Here is a 25,147-nt window from a genome sequence, read left to right as displayed (position 1 = left end):
AGATGCCGCTATGGTCATAGCTAACTCACTCACGTCTGAATCTGACTAATATAGTGAACTAGGAGCAAAGAAACGTATAGGCGGCGTCATCGGTCTGAATCTAATCCAATCTGGAGCTAGTCAGGCTACATCTGTCAAGCATAGAATAGAATTCGCTTGACCCGAGTTACTGCCCTGATGACACAGAAGGCTTCATCAACAACTGTAATGGGTGTTATATGAATATATATAAAATTAAAAGTAAAAAAGACATACAAAAATATTTTTTTTCAAATGTGGTCTTTTCTTTAGAACAAAATGCAATTTAGTACTTGGCTGTCTATTGTATCACCCTGTCACAGGCCCTCCTGATCAACACCACCTCATAAGATGAGGAAATATATTGTTTATGAGGATTGCCTGCTGCAGTTGTTCGAGATATGTTCAGCCGAACATGCAACAGAGAAGACCAGCAAGGGGACCGATGAGGGGCCAGGGGCTGATCTATACTGCCATACTTATCAATGGGGTGCTGGCAAAGACCTTACCTCCAGCCTCACCTCTTTCTCACTCACCAATGGTCGTCGATTAGGTAGGTTTAGTCTGACCACTTCAAGCTTCAACATAGGATAGGTGATATCTGACAAACATGCACTAACTGCCATTGGTAATAGAACAGTGACTGTGTGTGCATGTGTTCACAGAAACATGTATGGAGTCAGCACATGGAGACTTGCAAGATGATGTGAAGTCCAGTCGGACAGATGGGCTTGATACTGATGTCTTTAAATGGAGAGAGACCTGTCACTTAGCATAAAAAAAAATGTACTCAACTTTTACTTGTATTGTATCAGTCATTATCGGGAGGGAGTAACCCTGTGTATTCTGCAAAAGGATCTAGGAACTCCTTTTGTATACAGGATATCACATAGGAAGGTATGACCACTGACATGTTTGCCAAGGTTGCCTCATTTCCATCAGACAATTATGAATAGGCACAGTATCTGTATCGGCTGGGAATGACAATAAAAGGTGCACATTGTTATATTAGTAGAACACTGCTTCTATGGTAATTATGTAAAGGCTTGTTTATTCTACATTGACCTGTTACATTTGAAAGTTATCAAAACACTTTGTTTAGAATAACTACATAAATTCAGCAATTGCATTCTCCTCAAATTACTCTGTAGGCTACTGACCTATTTAAAGCTTGCTCTGGCATCTCACCATACATGTATCTGCCTGTAGTTATTGAACTCAACATGCATGAGGTTTGTTTGTTGATTGAGTGGGGTGAAACAGCTGCAGGCAAGGTTCTGACAGATGGGTGTGTCTTGATGGTGGCAAGGACACACCCAAGAAACACCCACATCAAAGTTTTGCTTCTGGCATGGCCACCAGGATTTCTTGAGCAACCCAAAAAACAAGGCCAAATCAGCCGCTGCAGTTCCCCTTGAAATATAACCTGCCCTATACAATAGCACAACAATAATACTTTCAACAAACCTGATTGGTGTAAACTTTTTAAAGAAATGGTGGTATAAATAATACATAAAAAAATAATTTAAAAAAAGTATGTCAAATTATCCTTTTATTTTTTCATAGGTGGTTGCAATCCTGTGAAAAACAGTTGTGCTGCACTAGAGTGCTAGAAAAAAAATCGATATGCCCAAAGTGTTGCATTTATTTGCAGGAGGACTCATAATTAAAAATAAATCCCCGATCGCGCTGCCAACATAATATCCTGCTGCTATGAGAACGGTACTCAATGCAGCTGCTGTATAGGAGACGGGGGTGTCATGTGCACGTCCTTGGGAAAGAACAAATGTGCTACATCAAACCGATGACAGTGCGAATAATAATAGGGTTTATACAGTATACGACATTAGTATATCAGCCAACAATGTTCCATGAAACGATGCCTACCATTGACTACACACTATACTTGACTCTTAAAATGATAGTTTATCATTAAGTCTCGATTCATCGTCGGACTCTATTTTGTTCATTCTATTCAGCATGCTGTTCTTGTTCTATTATGTTACATTCAATTTCCATTATTAGAAAAGCGATACCCCTTGATAAGTTATAGTTTGAGCCATTTTCTCAAGACAACTGCTGATGGCTTGCTATGATTACCCAGCACTGAAATGACTGCAGTTATGCATACAGCATGGTGTCTACATTCTGTCCACAGTCAAAGGCTATCAAAAGGTTAGTAATAACAAACAATACCAGGATATGATAGCAGCTATTTTATTAAGGGTTTGTTTACATTCAATGAAGGAATTCTGACTGAAAATGATTGCATGAGAAGAATATCTTAAACTGAAAATGGTTAACAATCAGTTTTACACCACTAAAAGACCCTTTAAAACATTGAGTCATCTGAATATGAAAAACCTTCCGATCTACATATATTAACACATATATAGCACCGAAGTGAAACATTTGAAATCTTAGTCATATTTAAACAAGTATTAAATATTAAAATATATTCACAATTCAAGCCTAATGATCTTTTTAGTGCAATACTATTTCATATGATAAACTCAATAAAACAATAATGTTTCATTATATAATTTGATTTCTGTGCTACAACTGGTAAATAGATCTAATGGAACGCATCTCTTGCATGGCTGAATGAAAACAAAATGTTTTACTTTGTGTCTCTCCAACGTTCTTAGGGAGGAAAAGCTAAAGAGAAAATGAGCCTCCACTCTTCAACATTGGAACATTTTGACATCCATAGAAAGTTAGCCCGTGCCAGTATGTTTGTGTTATCATGCCAAACATAAAAATGTTTGCTGTGAGGCTTGACTGTTGGGCTTGACAATGTGCAATGGCGTGGGCAAGAGCACAAACAGATCAAGACCAGGGAAGACATGGCTTAGTTACACGCTTAGGAAAAAAGGTGCTATCTAGAACCTACAAGGGTTCTTTGGCTGTCCCCATACGAGAAACCTTTCAAGAAGCCCTTTTCGGTTCTACATGGAACCCAAAAGGTTTCTTCTATGGAGACACCCGAAGAACCCTTTTTTCGAAGAGTGTATTGCATGAATTGATACAGCATTGGAAAGTATAGCTTTGGGAAACACTCGATCCCAGACCCTGAGAAAAATAATTACCTGAATTGCCTGAAGAAATGTAAAATAACCAGGTCAATATGTGGTTACCATCTAACCTAAAAATTATAATTGCATTTGGCCTTTACTGAGTAAGTACTTAGATTAAGGTTAATTTCAGTAGCTGCGCACCCCCCCCCCCCAAGAGTTGTTTATTTGTGTTCATATTGCCCCTTTACTTGAAAATCTCTGAGAACACCCTAACTAATAAACACGGTCAAAAAATAAGTCATTTGAAACAAGCAAAACAGGAGTCCTAGCACCACTTCAATTGTTTTACACTCAACAATGCTCAAGGCTAAGCTGTAGTGGCTATATAAACAAGAAATATCTGGTTCCATCAACTATTTTCTTCATTTACATTTTTATGAGGTGAGGTACCCCTTTACAATAGCAGATATATTTGATTCTATATTCATGAATACCATCTTCATGACTTAATTACTATTTAACTACAGTACCGAGTATCTTCATGGTTACGGAAAAGGGAGAAAACAGTGTAAAAAGAAGCGTAATGGCTGAATTGGACAGCTCTCGAAAAGAATAATCCTCTCTGATTTGGGAAGAGTACTGACCCACCATGCATTCGGAATCTGCAGGTATAGTGAATAATAGCTAATAACCATGCTTGGTCTCCATGTGAAACACTACGGTCCACAATACACTGCCCTGAGTGTCTGTTTGCACAGAGCACCTTAAGGGGATTTGTATCAAACTAATCCAAGCAGTAAGGATTCTCACTGTCTAATCTCACAATATATCAATGACATTAAAACCAAGCACATTTTTACAATATATTTTTTGAATTCTACAGAAAGTCTACAAAATTTGTACAATTTGTCTAGAAAGCAGCAATAACATTAAACAGTGTTTAAATGTAGGAATGGAAACTACAGAATTTAGATTCAGAATGGCACAAGTGAAAATTAAACATCATATTTGGAAAAACCGTTGGGAGAGTGTGTGTTCAGTTTCCAGTTCCACTGTAGAGGTCAACAGTACTGGAACTCAGGTTCCTGCTCTGCCTTAGCCTCCTGTCACCTGCTGGACTCTGTAGAGAGAAAGAGGAGGGGGAGAGAGAGAGACAGAGAGAGAGAAAATGAAAGAAATACAAAAAAAAAAAAAAAAAAAATACAAGGTCATGCTTTATCGCTAAACTTGATTCTGAAGAGAGAGAATAGTGGGGGTGATTTTAGAACAGGTATCGTGGTCCTGGGTGAACTAAGGTGAACTATCCAGCAGGCAGCTGATAAGTTGCTACAAGGCCATAATGCAAACTAAGCAAGAAGTATGAATAACGGAATATATCCACTAGGAGACGTGTTACCTGAAAGGAGTCGTCGTCATCACTGCTCTTGTTCAAATAGTTCAGAGAGGCAGCTCGTTTCATACTGCAAAGGAAAAACAAAGCCTTTTCATTGGAGTGGGTCTTAAGCCAATTTATATGAAATGTTTTATGCTTTGGCGAGTGTGTGCGTGCGTGAGGCCACTGAAGGGTACTGGACCAAGCATGAATAGAGGGGTGTCAAATGAATGTCACAACATTTTAATTTGTTTACACATTTATCAGGTGCATTTCATTTCTTTTTTTTATTATGATTCAGTAACACCGTTACTGAATATCTGCTCAGAATAGCATAGCTTCATGTGAGATTAATCATGAATATAACAGTACATTTAAGATTATTTTCGTGCTATTTATTCCTCAACTGAATCTTATACAGAAGTGTTGGGTTGGTGGTCCTAATTATGAGGAAGACAATAGCTGGGGGAAAAAACAGCAGCATTATCCTTAACCAAAAATGCAGGGTCAGACTTGATGCTGTAGTTGCAGAAACACAATTTTAAGATAGTGAAGATTAGAGTGGAAAGGGGATACACTTTTTTTTTTTTTTTTTTTTAGGTACTTGCTTAAAATAATGTCCAATGTGTGAATATTGTAATCTAAATATATATACTTTTTAGGCCAGGGTATTTTGACACTATTGAGACAGCATGGAAATCAGATAGGGAAACATTGTACTGAAATGAATCACATTTTGGCATTTAAAGCCCCTTCAGCCTCCAAAGCACCGTATTTCCTGAGTCACTGTTATGCAAATATATATTTTTAAACCTTTCCCATATGCGGTCATCCCCCTCTTCAAAGGGGGGGGACACTCTTGACCCAAACTGCTCCAGACCTATATCTATCCTACCCTGCCTTTCTAAGGTCTTCGAAAGCCAAGTCAACAAACAGATTACCGACCATTTCGAATCCCACCGCACCTTCTCCGCTATGCAATCTGGTTTCAGAGCTGGTCATGGCTGCACCTCAGCCACGCTCATGGTCCTAAACGATATCTTAACCTCCATCGATAAGAAACAATACTGTGCAGCCGTATTCATTGACCTGGCCAAGGCTTTCGACTGTCAATCACCACATCCTCATCGGCAGACTCGATAGCCTTGGTTTCTCAAATGATTGCCTCGCCTGGTTCACCAACTACTTCTCTGATAGAGGTCAGTGTGTCAAATCGGAGGGCCTGTTGTCCGGGCCTCTGGCAGTCTCTATGGGGTGCCGCAGGGTTCAATTCTTGGGGCAACTCTCTTCTCTGTATACATCAATGATGACGCTCTTGCTGCTGGTGAGTCTCTGATCCACCTCTACGCAGACGACACCATTCTGTATACTTCTGGCCCTTTTTTGGACACTGTTAACAACCCTCCAGACGAGCTTCAATGCCATACAACTCTCCTTCAGTGGCCTCCAACTGCTCTTAAAATACAAGTAAAACAAAATGCATGCTATTCAACCGATCGCTGCCTGCACCAGCCCGCCCGTCCAGCATCACTACTCTGGACGGTTCTGACTTCGAGTATGTGGACAACTACAAATATCTAGGTGTCTGGTTAGACTGTAAACTCTCCTTCCAGACTCACATCATACATCTCCAATCCAAAGTTAAATCTAGAATTGGCTTCCTATTTCGCAACAAAGCATCCTTCACTCATGCTGCCAAACATACCTTTGTAAAACTGACCATCCTACCGATCCTCGACTTCGGCGATGTCATTTACAAAATAGCCTCCAATACCCTACTCAATAAATTGGATGCAGTCTATCACAGTGCCATCTGTTTTGTCACCAAAGCCCCATATACTACCCACCACTGCGACCTGTACGCTCTCGTTGGCTGGCCCTCGCCTCATACTCGTCGCCAAACCCACTGGCTCCAGGTCATCTACAAGACCCTGCTAGGTAAAGTCCCCCCTTATCTCAGCTCGCTGGTCACCATAGCAGCACCCACCTGTCGCACGCGCTCCAGCAGGTATATCTCTCTGGTCACCCCCAAAACCAATTCCTCCTTTGGAGTCATTGCTGCCAATGACTGGAACGAACTACAAAAGTCTCTGAAACTGTAAACACTTATCTCCCTCACTAGCTTTAAGCACCAGCTGTCAGAGCAACTGACAGATTACTGCACCTGTACATAGCCCATCTATAATTTAGCCCAAACAACTACCTCTTCCCCTACTGTATTTATTTATTTTGCTCCTTTCCACCCCATTATTTCTACTTTGCACATTCCACTGCAAATCTACCATTCCAGTGTTTTACTTGCTATATTGTATTTACTTTGCCACCATGGCCTTTTTTTGCCTTTACCCCCCTTATCTCATCTGCTCACATTGTATATAGACTTATTTTTCTACTTTATTATTGACTGTATGTTTGTTTTACTCCATGTGTAACTCTGCGTTGTTGTATGTGTCGAACTGCTTTGCTTTATCTTGGCCAGGTCGCAATTGTAAATTAGAACTTGTTCTCAACTTGCCTACCTGGTTAAATAAAGGTGTAATAAAAAAAATTAAGATATTTAAGTAATTTCACAATTTGTCTTAATAGCCTTATGAACATAGAAGATGCACCCAAGTTGCTATCTGTGCTATAGTGGTTCAGAAGGCCATAAAATAAATGGATATTGGTAACAGTCCAGAATATCCATACCGGTCATCCCTGATTGAATGTCTAAAACCAGATAGAAAGTATTGTAGTCAGGTCCAAAATTATTGGCACCCTGATAAAGATCAGCAAAATATTTATATAATAATACAAATACTGAGCAATATATATTTTTGTTTTACAGTTATAGTATTTTATACTAATACAATTGCTCAGAGAAAGAGAGATTTTGTTTAACAAGTAATAAATACAAAATCGATAAAAGACAGGGGTCAAATATATTGGCACACACAGCCTTTTTCTAAAATGTTTTATGAGATTGGCGAACACAATGGGAGGGATCTTAGACCATTTCTCCATACAGAATCTGTCCAGAACCTTGATATCCTTTGTCTGCACTTATGGACTGCCCTCTTCAAGCAGGTGAGAGAAACATTGGGATATACAAATGCGGGGATTGAACCCTGGTCTCAAGCGGGGAGATTTGTACATGTGACTTATGCTGGGAGTGTTACCACTCAACCATGGCTCTGACCTATAATGTCCATAATCACTTCACTATAGTGGCTTGGGAGTGTGAACACAACTAAAAGTACGCAAATAATTAGTAGGAAACCACTTCATCATAATGACGTCAAATTTACTTTAGACATGGCTGTGTTGCCACATTAGCGAGCAACTATAGTCATAAAAACCTAGCAATTCTAACAATAGCTTACAAAAATACAGCAGTTTTTATTCAATTTTTGACAGACAAAACCTTGACTTCAGAGTTACTTTAGATGTAGTATAATGTTGGCTAACTATTTGCTTACTTGAGAAATCTAATTGTATTTCCAGCCACTGTCAGTCAACCAATGTCAACTTTCAGTTGCTGATTGGTTGTTGGAAATAAAAAAAATTCCATGACAACATTTTGTAAAGAAGACGAACTAAGGGGCTTTATTTTCATGTGGCGCAAGTGTCCAACGTACGTTAGTTGGCTATTTCGGCATGTAAAAACAGGCGATCTGTCACTAACCACCCCTGTGCCTAACCCAACCTGGTCTCTGAGCATCTCGTATTATTCATTATCTAAATTTACACACTGCAAAAACTGAGCTTGGATATGAGGCTTCCACTATTATTTATTGTTCCTGCAGTGAGGGTTCAACCAACGATGTATACAAACCCTGGATTACTGATGCTATGTCTTGGCCAATGAAAGGCTTTGAAGCCGCTTTTGACCTTAAGGGCCCCAGGAACAGTGGAAGCAAAATAACCCCATAACATCAAAGCCCCCCACCACATTTTACAGTAGGTATTTGTATTTATTATGGATCCCCATTAGCTGGTGCCAAGGCAGCAGCTACTCTTCCTGGGGTCGAGCAAAATTAAAGCAGTTCATACAATTTTAAACATAATACATTCACAGATTTCACAACACACTGTGTGGACACAGGCCCCTACTCCACCATTACTACATATCTACAGTACTAAATCCATGTGTATGTATAGTATATTCAAATAATAGAAGAAAACAATATATATATATATATATATTTATTTTTTTGTAAAACAGTTTTTGCCATGGTGCAGAGAGAAATATATGCAGTTATATAATGCTATTTCTACACATTCTTTTATGAGGCTTAGAGAAAATGTTGTAGTTTTAAAGCAAATTTTCTGCAATTCTACACATTTTGCCATGAGGCTGAGAGAACATTTTGCGGTTTCCAATCTAATTTCCCGCAATTCTTCACATTTATCAAAAATAAATAAATTGGGGGGGGGGTTGGCGGCCCCCTGGAGGTTGGGGGCTCCAGGGCACGTGCCCTGCCTGTCTGTTCTGTAATCTGGCGCTGCCTACAATCACTCAGTGAATGTTGGGTCAGGGTTTCTGTGTATGCATGCATGGCTGTAAGTCGCTTTGGATAAAAGCGTCTGCTAAATGGAATATATTATTATTATTATTATATTATTAGTGCGCATGTTATCGTGTGTATGTATACATGTGTCTGTGCCTACGGTTTGTGTTGCTTCACAGTCCCCTCTGTTCCATAAGGTGTATTTTTATCTTTTAAAAAAAATCTAATTTGACTGCTTACATCATTTACTTGATGTGGAATAGAGTTCCATGTAGTCATGGCTCTATGTAGTACTGTGCGCCTCCCATAGTCTGTTCTGGACTTGGGGACTATGAAGAGACCTCTGGTGGCATGTTTTGTGGGGTATGCTTTGGTGTCCGAGCTGTGCGCCAGCAGTTCAAACAGACAGCTTGGTGCATTCAACATGTCAATACCTCTCATAAAAACAGATTGACATGCATATTATTAATATTAGCTCTCTGTGTACATCCAAGGGCCAGCCGTGCTGCCCTGTTCTGAGCCAATTGCAACTTTCCTAAGTCCTTTTCTGTTGCACCTGACCACACACCTTTACAGTAGTCCAGGGGCAACAAAACCAGGTCCTATAGGACCTGCCTGGTTGATAGTGCTGTTAAGGCAGAGCAGCGCCTTATTGATATACTCCTCTTAGCTACTGTTGTATCAATATGTTTTGACCATGACAGTTTACAATCCAGGGTTACGCCAAGCGGTTTAGTCACCTCAACTTGCTCAATTTCCACATTATTTATTACAAGACTTAGCTGAGGTTTAGTCAATTATTTGTCCCAAACAACAATGCTTTTACTAACTTATTCCTTGCCACCCACCTCTCTGAAACTAACTGCATTTTTTTGTAAAGTGTTAAAGCCAGTGGCATGTCATTAGTAAAGATTGAAAAAAGTAAAATTGGCCTAGACAGCTGCCCTGGGGAATTCCTGATTCTACCTGGATTATGTTGGAAAAACTTCCATTAAAGAACACCCTCTGTGTTCTGTTAGACAAATAACTCTTTATCCACAATATAGCAGGGGGTATAAAAGCCATAACACATAAGACTATGATCAATAATGTCAAAAGCCACACTGAAGTCTAACAAAACAGCCCCCACAATCAATTTCTCTAAGCCAATCATCAGTCATTTGTGTAACTGCTGTGCTTGTTGAATGTTCTTCCCATATACACATGCTGAAAGTTTGTAGTCAATTTGATTACTGTAAAATAGCATTGTATCTGGTCAAACAATTCTTTCCAAAAGTTTACTACGGGTTGGTAACAGGCTGATTGGTCAGCTATTTCAGCCAGTAAAGGGGGGCTTTACTATTCTTGGGTAGCGGAATGACCTGTGCTTCCCTCCAAGCCTGGGAGCACACACACATTCTAGTAGGCTTAGACTGAAGATATGGCAAATAGGAGTGGCAATATCATCCACTATTATCCTCAGTCATTTTCCATCCAAGTTGTCAGACCCCAGTGGCTTTTCATTGTTGTTAGACACCAATCATTTCCTCACCTTTTCAAAACTCACTTTACAGAATGCAAAATTACAATGCTCGTCTTTCATAATTTGGTCAGGTATACTTGGATGTGTAGTGTCAGCGTTTGTTGCGGACACCACATCCGTTTTCCGATGCCAAACTCACCACCGGTGTGTGTGTGTGGCCAAAGAGCTCTATTTCATGTCGTCGGTCCATAGCACCGGTTTCAATCCAGGTGCCAATGCTGTTTCGCAAACTCCAAGAACTGCTATTGTCAGATGGGTCTTGGGTCCTTCGAAAAGCAAGTGGCCACGCATCTTATGTGAGAGCACACAGGCCAAATCCTACAGCCAAATCGCACTCGAACACTGTTATACTAGCAGCTGCCAGAGGCGCAACACTGGGGTCTGAAGTTATTATGTAATCTTCAAAGCATTTTATTCTCTGATCCTTGCCACTTTATTATGGGCATTTAGAGCCATTTGAATGAAGAAGTATTACATATTGTACCTTTTAAGGCAGCAAAATGTTAGAATTGTGCATGGGGTGTGAGGACTCAATAGGCACTGTGTGTTTGGGCATGTTTCTCTTACTGGGGGTTGCGTGGGTCGGGGGGACCGTTCCCCTGTAGTTTCTTCACCAGCATCTCGCTGCTTCGCCGTAAGACGTCCCGGAGCCTCCCCATCGATCCTGCTCTCCTCAGGCTCCCACTGCCATCCTGAAACAACACCAGGGTCAGACAGTCCTGGAAACTCAGTCTCCCAATCCATTCCTGATAGACCCCGGGGGGTGTGCACATTATTTTCCAGTCCAGCCCAAACATACCAGATTGCTTTGACAAATTGTGTCCAAAAAGCATCAGCAATAAATCTCGGCTGCCATCCTGAAACTTCCTTTCACAATACTCACTTAGGTTTTTTTTTTGTGCTGGCCTCGAACAAAAGCCTGCAGACCTAAGGGCTCTCCAGGGGCGCATCAACAATCTAGTAAAGTGGCTTACTCATACTCACCTTGTCTCCTTTCCTTCATCTGCTATGATGGGTTAGGGTTAGTACTGAAAGACTAAAATGAAGTCCACAAATTTGTATCCACCCTATGGTTTTATACTGTTCAGTATTTTTCAGACCAGTACAAAAGAAGGCGGCAGACGAGAAGCTACCAAACCTAACCCTGCCCTCGCTAAGGCATAGTCAAGGGCATTATTTCAAAATCAGTACTTCTCCAGTAGGGGGCAGGAGAGGAATTTACAGTGTGTCGAAGATAATACATTTCAAACAAAAATGTATGAATAGGATGAAGCCGTAGAAATGCTCTTTGCTTTGAGAAACTAGTCTTTCATGCCCTACCACAACTGAAGCAAACCTTCAGTACTTAGACACTAAGTGCACACTTCAGGTAGAAGGGGGTGAAATGTAATTGGATTAAATCTGCAGCGTACTACATTTTAGTATGGCAGTGAAGCCTTCATGCACCAGAGCTTCCGGGTTGTGAAACTAGGTCAATGGACTCCAGAGGGGCGAGATAAAGAGAGTGAGTGAGAGAGACCATATTGGATGTGGGGTTCCCCGTCAGGTCGGTTTACACAAGCATCCAGCCAAAGAAAAGCCCAAATGAAAGTCTTTATTTTCAGTCAATGTCAAACAAAGTTAAGAGACGCATTCATCACAATGCAACAAAGGGAGGGTGTACGTAGGCCTACACAATGCCAGGACAGGAGTATTAGTAATGGAGAGCATTCTACAGACAGACCAATGAAATAAAGTGGGACGTAGCTACATTGCTCCACTACATAGGCCTACCAGCCAGTGTGTTTCAGAATTGGCTAGCTCCACTATTACCGTTTATTATTATATTTATATATATATATTTTTAAATCGGTTAGCAACATTGGAGCCGTCTCTTTACACCGAGATACCAAAACGCCAGTTACACGGAATTGCATTTTCATACGGTATCAAGTGTAATTACCTTTAACTACACATGAACTAACTGAAGTAACAGTCTCATAGTACAGCATGTGTTTAGGTTTAGCACATGCACTTTAACACATCTGTAGATGTACTATGATGTACTAGTATATACCTGCACTGCTTGTGATACAGTTATTATATAATAGTTAAAGTGCTTATAGAGTAACTACATGGCATACAGGCAACTTCAATTTGGTGGTGTTGGCTAATGCTGAAACGACTGGCTAGCTAGGTTAGTTACTAGTACTACACTTATTCAGCCTAAAATACATCATATGAAGATAGTTTCCCTCATTCTAAACTAAAGTGACTGAAACATGGAAAATATAAAATAAAAACATGGGAAAGTTAGGGGACAACAAGGAGTACATTTCAAGCTACAGCGCGGTTTGAAAAATCTTTACATTCAGGTAACATAATTGTTCAACGATGCCTCACAATGCTCACACCTAACTTAAATCCCCAATCTAAAGCCGATCTTTAAGCTGCTGTAAGCATAGCAATGTTGCCATCAGGAGAGTTCATAAAATCTGATGTCAATTTATAACATATGTCTTATGAGCAGCCGGCTAGGTCACATGTCACCGTGTTCAAGGTAACTAGGTTGTTGGCTGACAAGATAGCTCACCTTGGTCGTTTCATGTGCGCGCCATGGCTGTTCATAGGTGTTATAAACTAACATAAGCTGTTACGACTGCCTTGCGTCATAGCAGGGTAAAGTAGGCTTTTAAGACGAGACGATAACAAGAGGGAAAGCTGTGCGAGGAACAACAAGAGGACCATTAGGCTAAAACCAAATAAGTGAACTCACGAAATGCCACTCAGAAGCTTACAAAGTCAAATACAACAACTTGGTGCAGCAGTGTACATTAAATGTGTGTGTTTCTGTGTCTCTGGTGTTTGTGTCCCTTTTCAATGGCTACTTGAAAATATGAAACAAGTTCTCTAGCTTGGAGCATAATTAGAGAGAACATTTTTTTCCCAAGCTATGGCCTTGGAGAAAGCAATTTGCACAATGCCATTCAATTCAAAAGACACTGATTCTACAGTTAGTAAGCTGTTCCTCTTTAAAACGTCAATACCATAGTCAGGAACCGGCACCATCATTACTAAACATATGGCTATATAATAATAATAATAATAATAATAATAAAGCAATTGCTTAGAGGTAAAATGCAAAGATAAATACTATCCTATATAAGAAAATATTTAAAAGTAAACAAAATAACAGGAGACAGATACAGTAATCTCAATAAAACATAAGTAATCGGTGTGTAAACTCAAAAGGTGCTTTTAAGTGGCGACGTGACTTGGAATCATAATAGCGTCACTATATATTTTTTTATTGTCTTACATTGGCTCCTATATAACATAACGGTACGCATAAATATTTTACAAGGGTCATGGTCACACTTAAAACAAGTTGCAAGTTAACAAAATTTGTGAAAAAAGGCACCAAGGTAGATCAATCCTGGTCAAATGTCAGGACAAAAAGCGGGCAGCAGCGAAACAAAAACCACTACTCTAGCTGGTTGCTCGTCAGTGGCCAATAAGGTCACAGCGATAACAAAACGAGATAACAATTCTGACTGGTCTCATTTGGTAGTGGACCAATAATTGATGCCGTTATAACTGCGCGACTGTGCTTGGTGGAAATATCGAGATCAATTGAAAAACAACCATATTTGCATACAAGAAGAACAGAAAAGAGAAAATCAAACAACCACAGCTTTCTTTGATGGTTAAGTTTCCAGTGTTCAATTGGACTCTGGTGCCACTGTCCACCGTCTCTTATTGGTTAGAATATCATACATACTAGACAAGTGATGACACGGCAAGAGGAAGGGAGAGACGGGGGATAGAGGAAGAGAAAGGCTGGAAGATGTGACGCAGAATGATGAGAGGAATGAGTGGGCATGAACGAGAGCGCAAGACGGCTAGAGAGAGGGATAAAGACAACGCAAGAGGAGGAGGGCAAGAGACCAGGGGAAGAGGGGCAGAGTGTGGACAATGCAAGAAGATAGAGAGAACATGCGTGGGAGTGAGAGACCCCGAAAGGATGGGAGGTAAAAGGGATCCTCAGTTTTGGGATAGAATTGGGAGTGGGGATGAAGGAGGAGTCCTCCATGAAAGATTAGAAGAGGCTTCACACAGAGGAAATGACAAGAGACATCCATTTTGATTCGATTGGCTTGATTGGTTGAGGAGAGTGAGGCGGAGGAAGGTCATCCTGCTGATTTAGGCCTAATGGAGGACAGAAAGAGAGAAGAGAACAAGAAAAGTGGAGAGCGAAAGAGACAGACAAGAGAAAGTGAGGAGAGAGAGAACCAGAACGGGGAGGAAGAGACATACAGCAGAAAAGAGAAAGATGAGACAAAAACACAGGTAGAAAAACACAAGGTTAACACACCCTTCAAGAGAGGAATACAGCAAGATTAAAAGATCAAAGCTTAGAACATTATTTTATGACCAATATTAATCAATCTGTATCAAATGACTGCACATTTGCATTTTGTCATAAAGAATTAAAATGTAGAAGACAATCATTTGTGGCCCTACACTGTGACAATTATATCACATTTGAAACGGTTTAGAGAAGAAAGCTTTTGTAGTATTCGCTATGCTGCACTGAACGCAGTCAGCTAATGACATCAGTGTGAACCGCAGTGGGACTCTAGGGGCACCTTAGCAGTCTGCTCACCCTGCAATGCAGCGTGCTCCTAACCATCTACAGTTAGGGACCGGGGCTGTGGAGAATCTGCTTTAAAACTGGTTAGAAACCATTATACACCGAGTACACCAAACATTAGGAACACCTTCCTAATGTTGAACTGCCTCAATTCATCTGGGCATGGACTCTACAAGGTGTCGAAAGCGTTCCGCAGGGGTGCTGGCCCACGTCGACTCTAATGCTTCCCACAAGCCTGAAACAGGAAAGGGCCTTCCCCAAACTGTTGCCACAAACACAACCGTCTAAAATGTCATTGTATTCTGTAGCGTTAAGATTTCCCTTCACTGGAACTAAGGGGCTTAGCCCAAACCATGAAAAACAGCCCCAGACCATTATTCCTCCTCCACCAAACTTTACAGTTGGCTCTATGCATTGGGGCAGGCAGAGTTCTCCTAGCAACCGCCAAACCAAGGTTAATCCGTCAGACTGCCAGTGTGATTTATGATGCCAGAGAACACGTTTCCACTGCTGGAGAGTCCAATGGTGGCGCCCTTTACACCACTCCAGCCGACGCATGATGAGCTGAGGCTTGTGTGCGGCTGCTCGGCCACGGAAATCCATTTCATGAAGCTCCCAACGAACAGTTCTGCGCTGACGTTGTTTCCGGAGGCAGTTTGGAACTCGTTAGTGAGTGATGCAACCGAGGACAGACGATTTTTTACGCACTTCAGCGGTCCTGTTCCGTGAGCTTGTGTGGCCTGCCCCTTCGCCGCTGAGTCGTTCCTGCTCCTAGATGTTTCCACTTGACAATAACAGCATACAGTTGAGCGGGGCAGCTCTAGCTGGGCAGAAATTTGATAAGTGACTTGTTGGAAAGGTGGCATCCTATGACGGTGCCACGTTGAAAGTCACGGAGCTCTTCAGTAAGGCCATTCGACTGCCAATGTTTTTCTATGGAGATTGCATTGCTGATTTTAAACAGCAAATGGGTGAAGCTGAAATAGCTGAATACAATAATTTGAAGGGGTGTACACATACTTTTGTATATATAGTGTATATTTCACAGTACATTTGCACTCTATGCCTTCCTAAATAATATATTAAGTCTTAGGTGTGCGTGTCTGTGCAGTGCACTCACCCCGTTCCAGTCCACGCTGCCGTCCTCCCCCGCTTCGGAGGCGCTCTCATATTTTACGCTGCTCAGACTCTCCCTGCTCCTCCTCCTGTCTCCGTCTCTCTGCAGCTCCACCACACCCTGAACAAAACACAAAAATCCGTTCAATTTTGCAATATCATTTCACCTTTTGATCTAACATTATTATTATTATTGAAAGTAATTGGTGCAACTGATTGGTAAAAATCCGTAAACCATGCAGTCACAAACACACAATCAAGCAAAATAGTCCATGAATATACAGATGCAAAACACTAATAACAAATATGCAACAATAGATCTTAAAGTCTCTGTGGATGTCTACCTTCAGTTCAAGCATTTCCATAACTGAATAGACACACGTTTGGATTTAAGCTTGAACGTGTGTGTGTGTGTGTGTTTTTATAAAATGTGAGAGAGGAGCTGACCTGTTTTCGGGACCTCAAGGCACACTCCTCCAGGGTCTCAGCGGCCTCTATCTTGCCTTGCCGGCGGTACAGAGCTCCCAGATTACGCAGGGTGGTGTTGACAGTGGGGCTGACGGACACACACACCAAGGTCACGTCAAAAACCACTGCAGTGACTAGAGATGCTAATCAGTGCCATTCCTTTGCTTCGGTAGTTCTAACAAGTCTTTAAGTGGACTTCTTACCTGTTCACCTTGCAATTTTTATACCAGCCGCCATAATCTCCATAGCCGTCTTTGCTCTGGTGATACAAGGATAGAGAAGGAGGGGGAGAGAGGAGCACAAAAATACATGTCACAAAAAGGGAAACCCCTCACATTTTCCAAAAAGTCCTTTCCGATTGACTCAGATATTTGACATCAAACACAGCGGGGAAAACATCCTGCTTAGAGAAAACAGATTTGAAATCTGTCCAGACCACCACTACTGACTGTTAGCAATGTGAACCTTCGGAAAGAGCTTTTTGTTGCTGCGGATTTCAGTTAGCAGGATGTTGCTGCCTCGATGTGTATAGTGTCATATCGCTGAGTCTACAAAAGATAAGCATTTCCCCCCCCTCGTTTTTGACATTTAGCAGACGCTCTTATCCAAAGCAACTTACAACAGTGAGCACGTACATTTGAAATGTTTCTTACTGGTCCCCCGTGGGAATCAAACTCACAACCCTGGTGTTTCAAGCGCCATGCTCTACCAACTGAGGAACACGGGACCAGACAGTATTGACAAGTAAACAAAATAGGCACTCCTTATAAAAATGGGCACCACTGCCACATGCCTGTGCTCTCGCACACACACACACACACACACACTTTACGTAGACTCACCTTGCACTCCTCCCGCTCCTCGGCATGCATCCAGATGGGCTTGTTCTCAGCTGCAGAGACAGAGGAGAAGGAGAAAAGTGTGCTGTATGCTGGCAAAAACATCCTCAACAAGTAACAGACAGGCATTTTAACAAAACGGTAGGATACAGACGTAGACACCTGCACCTTGCCGACATGTAGGCAACATCAGTTAAACATGGTTCCTTTCTTTTGTGAGACGAGATCCTATCGCAACCTCTCAATCTCAGTAATGGTTTGAGATTGTTTAAACGCTGTTTCAACCTGAGACCAGAGTTCTAATAATCCCTCAAATTCATCCACACCCCCTCACATAATCAATTGAGACCCATTTGTTAATTAACCGTGTATTATATATTGGCATAGTGAGAAACTCAAGAGAGACAAGGTCACAATTATGTCTCAAATTTATTGAGAATATGGAAAAGGAAATGGGGAAAACGTCAACCCATCATTTCACATGTTAAATCTTGAGAGAACTTTGATGAAAGGCATTTCATTTAATTATGGATCAAAAATAAATGAAGCATATTTAATGACATAAAAAAATATTATAAATCATTCAAAATAAAATCTAAAGAATATTGTCAACGTCAAAAACATTCAATACAAAATCAACATAACATGTGACTGAAAGACAACGGAAGCACAGTAAAGAAAAATACATGAGAAATTAAAAGGATGTGGTAGCTTACTTGAAATATCTTGACATGTTAAGCCTGAATAACACTAATCATAATGAAGAAAACATGACTATCAAAAAAAATAAGTTTGACAGTGTACAATAACCAACCTTTTCTTTACAGCGACATCATAAGTATTATGCTAGTCGTTACAAGAAAAGGTTGGCTGTAGTAAGTGGTCATGTATGTGATTCTATAACAGTGTTACGAAGGCATTGTGTCAAGACTACTTCAAGAAGGGATTTCCAAAGAAAGTTGGTGAAGTAAGAGACGTCATGACAGATGAACCCAAAAATACAATGAAACATAAGATGTGTCACCATCACAAAAATCATGAAAAATATATAAAAGTATGGAATTTTACACAAGACAAAAACAAGCAACACAAAACGAACAAAGTCTAGACTTAAATATCTTTGTTCACATTCTTTATATCGCAACTGGTAATAAATAATTAAAATGGTGGGCAATATAATAAGCATCACCTATGTAAACCAAGTTGGATTTTGTTCTTGTTTCAGAAATGTGCATATTTCACTCTGGGGGGGAAAAACCCCCATCAATGTTCCACTCACCTTCATTCTTGTGTATCATGTTGTGTTGTGTATCATGTTGTGTATCATGTGACTATCCTACAACGTGACATGGCATTTAGAGTGAAAGGTCAAGAAAACCTTACGGCACTTTGATCATCCATAACACCTCAAATGAAAAAGATCATTCATTGCGCATCAGAAACAGCTAGCAAATGCTAGAAAATAGGAAAAATGTTCACGTTCCCAATACACTCAATATGGGAAGAAGTTTTTTTTCCCCAAATACTTATTTCAACTTAGGAATTTATCAAAACAGAATCTGTTAGTTAGCCAGCTAGCCCTTCAAATATCCTAAATCTTTACGTCTAAAAAAAATAATATATAAAAATTAAAAAAAATCTACAAAACAATCCTTTCATATACTCTATACTCCTAGTAACCAGTTGCTTTCTTTATGATCTAGAAAGTAAAACATTATTTTGAATTATTTACTGAACAGCTCTTAAAAAAAAATCTAGCCTGCACTATTCTGTAAGTGGTTGAAGTCAAATGTCGACTATGTTCTCATTAGCAATGAACCCTTACACTTCAAGTCGACTTGTCAACTACGTTGTCATTAACTGGGGCGTCATAACCCGTCCTAACAATTGATGGCAAAACTTAACAAATCAGTTAGCCAGTACAAAATGCTACGTGTGAAATAACGTGTTCTACGATGTCAGATCCACAGACTTACTGTATGTCTGTGGTCAGTACAGTCCAGCGCTCTATTGTTCATTCGAGAAACGTAAGACTTTTGAATTCATGTGAAAGAAACCCTAGAACGTACTGTATCTTTGAGTAGATGAAGAACAGATTGAAAAAAAAAAGGTTTGCAAATAAGGAGGCAAAGTGACTACTACCCCCAAGTGTTTGTTGTGGCCCTTTCGAGTTTCGGACTAGTTTGCTCACCATCCACGGATCCAAATTCCTTCTCGTGAGCTTGGGTGAGAATCTCTTTGTAAAGGACTTCCGCCTCCTTGTACTTCCCCTGCTTCAAGAAACACGAAGCCTGGGAGACGAGAGAAAAGGTTCAGACATTTCACCTTTGAACTAAAAGTATGCACAACGCGAATCACCGAACCAGGTTTTATCTACACAAAGCAACAACCGTCACAGTTAATGAGACTTAAAAAGGAAACAAAGTTCATTCCCTGCACCATCTTGTTTAGTCATCCACCAATATAAATAAGAACATAACAGGATCAAAGAGCTACGGCAAGGATGAGCAACTTTGGTTCTCATAGGACAGGGTTGTCAAACTCATTCCACGGAAGGCCTAGTGTCTTTCTAAAACATTTTTATTAAGCCCTAGACAAGTAGGTGTGGGGAGTTAGTTCATCAATCAAGTGCAAGGGAGGAGCGAAATCCCCCCAGACACATACACAGACACTCTGTGGAATGAGTTTGACACCGGTGTTGCAGGGCCTTAGTGTCCGCAGGTTTTTGTTCTTAATTTGAAACCGCCGTCTGATTTAGACCTGGGAAACCAGGTGTCGGCACTTCTGTGCAATTAGTGTTAGATGAAAGAGAAAACCAGCAGACACAGAGTTGTTCACCCATGAGCAGCAGTAGTCAAGAACGGCAGTCAAGACAGGCAGCCCCCTCACCAGGTTGTTCTTGGTCTTGGCCACGTTGGGGTCGTCAGGGCCCAGCTTGCGCTCGTAGATCTCCAGGGCACGGCAGTAGTAGTACTCCACCTCTTCGTACTTGCCCTGATTCTGGCACAGCAGGGCCAGGTTGTTCAGCTGCTTGGCCACATCAGGATGGTCCTTGCCCAGCACCTATATGGGAGGCAAGAGGACAGAAGCATCAACCAACACGAGTTGAGGTGCAGCCAAATAATCATTGGAACACTTCTAAAGATGGCAACGCAACTCATTTTTTAAGATGTACTGTATAAAGTCTCAGTCAAAAGTGAACACCTACTCATTCCAGGGTTTTTCTTTATTTTTACTATTTTCTACATTGCCGAATAATAGTGAAGACATCAAAACTATGAAATAACATATGGAACTACGTAGTAACCCAAAAAGTGTTAAATCAAAATATATTTGAGATTCTTCAAAGTAGCCACCCTTTGCCTTTGACAGCTTTGCACACTCTTGGCATTCTCTCAACCAGCTTTGAGGTAGTCACCTGGAATTCATTTCAATTAACAGGTGTGCCTTGTTAATTTGTGGAATTTCTTTCCTTCTTAATGCGTTTGAGCCAATCAGTTGTGTTGTGACAAGGTAGGGGTGGTACACAGAAGTTAGCCCTAAGTCCATATTATGGCAAGAACAGCTCAAATAAGCAAAGAGAAACAGTCCATCATTACTTTAATACATGTAGGCCTGTCAATGCGGAAAATGTCTAGAACCTTGAAAGTTTCTTCAAGCGCAATCGCAAAAACCATCCAACGCTATGATGAAACATGAGGACTGCCATAGGAAAGGAAGACCCAGAGTTAACTCTGCTGCAGAGGATAAATACATTAGTTAAATTGTACCTCAGATTGCAGACCAAATAAATGCTTCACAGAATTCAAGTAACAGACACATCAACGATTTAAAATATATATATATATATATTTTTCACCTTTATTTAACAAGTTAGGCAACTGCGACCTAGGCAAGTTAAAGCACAGCAGTGCGACAAAAACACAGAGTTACACATGGGATAAACACAAGTAGAGTCAATAACACAATAGAAAAATCTATATACAGTGTGTGCAAATGGAGTAAGGAGGTAAGGCAATAAATAGGCCATAGTAGCGAAGTAATTACAATTTAGCAAATTAACACTGGAGTGATAGATGTGCAGATGATGTGCAAGAACAATTATTTTTAACAAAAACAATATGGGGATGAGTAGGTAGTTGGATGGGCTATTTAGAGATGGGCATGTACAGCTGCAGAGATAGTTTGTACAAGTTTCTAAAACTGTTTGAATGATGTCTGTGAGTATAACAGAACTCATATGGCAGGCGAAAACCTGAGAAAAAAATCCAACCAGGAAGTGGGAAATCTGAGGTTGGTTGATTTTCAACTCAGCTCCTATTGAAGATTAGTGGGATATTGGTAATGTTGCACTTCCTAAGGCTTCCACTAGATGTCAACAGTCCCTAGAACCTTGTCTGATGCTTCTACTGTGAAGTGGGGCCGAAGGAGAGGGGAATGAGTAAGGTCTGCCGTGAGCTGACCATGCGCGTTCACGAGAGGGAGCTCTGTTCCATTGCACTTCTGAAGACAATGGAATTCTCCGGTTGGAACATTATTAAAGATTTATGTTAAAAACATCCTAATGATTGATTCAATACATCGTTTGACATGTTTCAACTGACTGTTACGGAACTTTGACATACATCGTCTGCTTTTAGTGAACGCGCTTCGTGACTTTGGATTTGTTAACCAAACGCGCTAACAAAAGTAGCTATTTGGACATAAATGATGGATATTACCGAACACGAAAATTTCTTGTGGAAGTGGGAGTCCTGGAAGTGCATTCCAACGAAGATCAGCAAAGTGAAGATTTATAATGCCATTTATGACTTTTGTTGACTGCATAATATGGCGAATATATTTGTGTCTTGATTGGGCTCTGAGCGCCGACTCAGATTGCATGGTTCGCTTTTTCCGTAAAGCTTTTTTGAAGTTTGACACAGCGGTTGCATTAAGGAGAAGTGCATCAAATTCCATGCATAACAGTTGTATCTTTTAGCAATGTTTATTATGAGTATTTCTGTAAATTGATGTGGCTCTCTGCAAAATCAAAGGATGTTTTGGAACTTCTGAACGTAAGGCGCCAATGTAAACTGAGATTAATGGATATAAATATGAACTTTACCGAACAAAACATACATGTATTCTGTAACATGAAGTCCTATGAGTGTCATCTGATGAAGATCAAAGGTTAGTGATTCATTTTATCTATATTTCTGCTTTTTGTGAATCCTCTTTGGCTAGAAAAATGGCTGTGTTATTCTGTGAATAGGCACTCACCTAACATAATCGTTTGGTTTGCTTTCTTCGTAAAGCCTTTTTGAAATCAGACACTGGCTGGATTTACAACAAGTGTATCTTTAAAATGGTGTAAAATACATGTATGTTTGAGGAATTTTAATTATGAGATTTGTTGTTTTAATTTGGTGCCCTGCACTTCCACTGGCTGTTGTCATATAAATCCCGTTAACGGGATCTCAGCCGTAAGAAGTTATCACAGCGTCCAAAGGGCCAGAAGTATACAGAATTGTGTAATCTGCGTAGAGGTGGATCAACGAATCACCCGCAGCAAGAGTGACATCATTGATATATACAAAGAAGAGAGTCGGACCGAGAATTGAACCCTGTGGCACCCCATAGAGACTGCCAGACGTCCGGACAACAGGCCTTCCGATTTGAACACACTGAACTCTGAGAAGTACTTGGTGGACCAGCCAAGGTAGTCATTTGAGAAACCAAGGCTGTTGAGTCTGCCGATAAGAATGTGGTGATTGACAGAGTCGAAAGCCTTGGCCAGGTTGATGAAGACGGCTGCACAGTGCTGTCTTTTATCGATGGCGGAATGCACAGCGGAGAAGGTACGATGGGATTCGAAATGGTCGGTGATCTGTTTGTTAACTTGGCTTTAAAAGACTTTAGAAAGGCAGGGCAGGATGGATATAGGTCTGTAACAGTTTGGGTCTAGAGTGTCACCCCTTTGAAGAGGGGGATGGCCGCGCAGCTTCCCAATCTTCAGGAATCTCAGACGATACGAAATAGAGGTTGAACAGACTAGTTATAGCGGTTGCAACCACGGCGGCGGATAATTTTAGAGAGGGTCCAGATTATCTAGCCCAGCTGATTTGTACGGGTCCAGTTTTCGCAGCTCTTTCAGAACATCTGCTATCTGGATTTGGGTGAAGGAGAAGCTGGGGAGGCTTGGGCAAGTAGCTGCGGAGCTGTTGGCCGGGGTTGGTGTAGCCAGGAGGGAAGCATAGCCAGCCGTAGAGAAATGCTTATTGAAATTCTCGATTATCGTGGATTTATCGGTGGTGACAGTGTTTCCTAGCCTCAGTGCAGTGGGCAGCTGGGAGGAGGTGCTCTTATTCTCCATGGACTTTACAGTGTCCCAGAATTTTTGAGTTAGAGCTACAGGATGCACATTTCTGTTTGAAAAAGCTAGCCTTTGCTTTCCTAACTGACTGTGTGTATTGGTTCCTGACTCCCCTGAAAAGTTACATATCGCGGGGACAATTCGATGCTAGTGCAGTACACCACAGGATGTTTGTGCTGGTTGAGGGCAGTCAGGTCTGGAGTGAACCAAGGCTTTATCTGTTCTTAGTTCTACATTTGTTGAAAGGGGCATGCTTATTTAAGGTGGTGAGGAAATTACTTTTAAAGAACAACTAGGCATCTTCTACTGACAGGATGTCAATATCCTTCCAGGATATCCGGGCCAGGTTAATTAGAAAGGCCTGCTCACAGAAGTGTTTTAGGAAGCGTTTGACAGTGATGAGGGGTGGTCGTTTGACTGCGGACCCATAACGGATGGAGGATACGAGGCAGTGATCGCTGAGATCCTGATGGAAAACAGCAGAGGTGTATTTGGAGAGCAAGTTGGTCAGGATAATATCTATGAGGGTGCCCATGTTAACAGATTTAGGGTTGTACCTGGTGGGTTCCTTGATAATTTGTGTGAGATTGAAGGCATCTAGCTTAGATTGTAGGACGGCCGGGGTGTTAAGCATGTTCAGAGGAGACTGCGTGAATCAGGCCTTCATGATCGAATTGCTGAAAAGAAACTACTACTAAAGGACAACAATAAGAAGAGACTTGCTTGGGCCAAAAAACAAAAGCAATGGACATTAGACCGGTGGAAATCTGTCCTTTGGTCTGTTACGTCCAAATGTGAGATTTTTGGTTCCAACCTCCGTGTCTTTGTGAGATGCAGAGTAGGTGAACGGATGATCGGCGCATGTGTGGTTCTCACCGTGAAGCATGGAGGAGGTGTGATGATGTTTTGCTGGTGACATTGTCTGTGATTTATTTAGAATTCAAGGCACACTTAACCAGCATGGCTATCACAGCATTCTACAGTGATACGCCATCCCATCTGGTTTATGCTTAGTGGGACTATCATTTGTTTTTCAACCGGACTATGATCCTAAACACACCTCCAGGCTGTGTAAGGGTTATTTGACCAAGGAGAGTGATGAGTGCTGCATCAGATGACCTGACCTCCACAATCACCCGACCGCAACCCAATTGAGATGGTTTGGGATGAGTTGGACCGCAGAGTGAGGGAAAAGCAGCCAACAAGTGCTCAGCATGTGTGAGAATTCCTTCAAGGCTGTTGAAAAAGCAATCCTCATGAAGCTGGTTGAGAAACTGGCAAAGTTCTTGAAAGGTTCCAGATTGACTGACCTTCATG

At 41.1% G+C, this 25,147-nt stretch overlaps 1 protein-coding gene across 3 annotated transcripts in view; it reads right to left on the bottom strand.

Moving 5' to 3' along the window:
• Positions 1 to 2,221: 2,221 nt before the first annotated feature.
• The window catches only part of LOC129839709 (kinesin light chain 1-like), a 38,402-nt gene continuing 15,476 nt past the window's right edge, over positions 2,222 to 25,147 (bottom strand). For 2 of the 3 annotated variants that reach the window (XM_055907289.1, XM_055907288.1), the window contains exons 8-16: positions 20,365 to 20,538; positions 19,667 to 19,766; positions 17,479 to 17,528; positions 16,840 to 16,895; positions 16,616 to 16,724; positions 16,173 to 16,289; positions 10,987 to 11,111; positions 4,432 to 4,495; positions 2,222 to 4,155 (exon numbers count right to left, since the gene is read on the bottom strand). In XM_055907289.1, coding sequence (XP_055763264.1) covers positions 4,072 to 4,155; positions 4,432 to 4,495; positions 10,987 to 11,111; positions 16,173 to 16,289; positions 16,616 to 16,724; positions 16,840 to 16,895; positions 17,479 to 17,528; positions 19,667 to 19,766; positions 20,365 to 20,538 — 879 coding nt within the window. In that variant the 3' untranslated portion in view covers positions 2,222 to 4,071. Of the gene's footprint in view, positions 4,156 to 4,431; positions 4,496 to 10,986; positions 11,112 to 11,999; positions 14,608 to 16,172; positions 16,290 to 16,615; positions 16,725 to 16,839; positions 16,896 to 17,478; positions 17,529 to 19,666; positions 19,767 to 20,364; positions 20,539 to 25,147 lie in introns of those variants that run through there. The other variant, XM_055907290.1, reaches the window with a different exon arrangement.

Source organism: Salvelinus fontinalis, chromosome 40, assembly GCF_029448725.1.
Source record: "Salvelinus fontinalis isolate EN_2023a chromosome 40, ASM2944872v1, whole genome shotgun sequence".
Taxonomy (NCBI): Eukaryota; Metazoa; Chordata; class Actinopteri; order Salmoniformes; family Salmonidae; genus Salvelinus; species Salvelinus fontinalis.
Note: the sequence above shows the minus strand (reverse complement) of the source record. Positions and strands in the feature narration are given on the sequence as shown.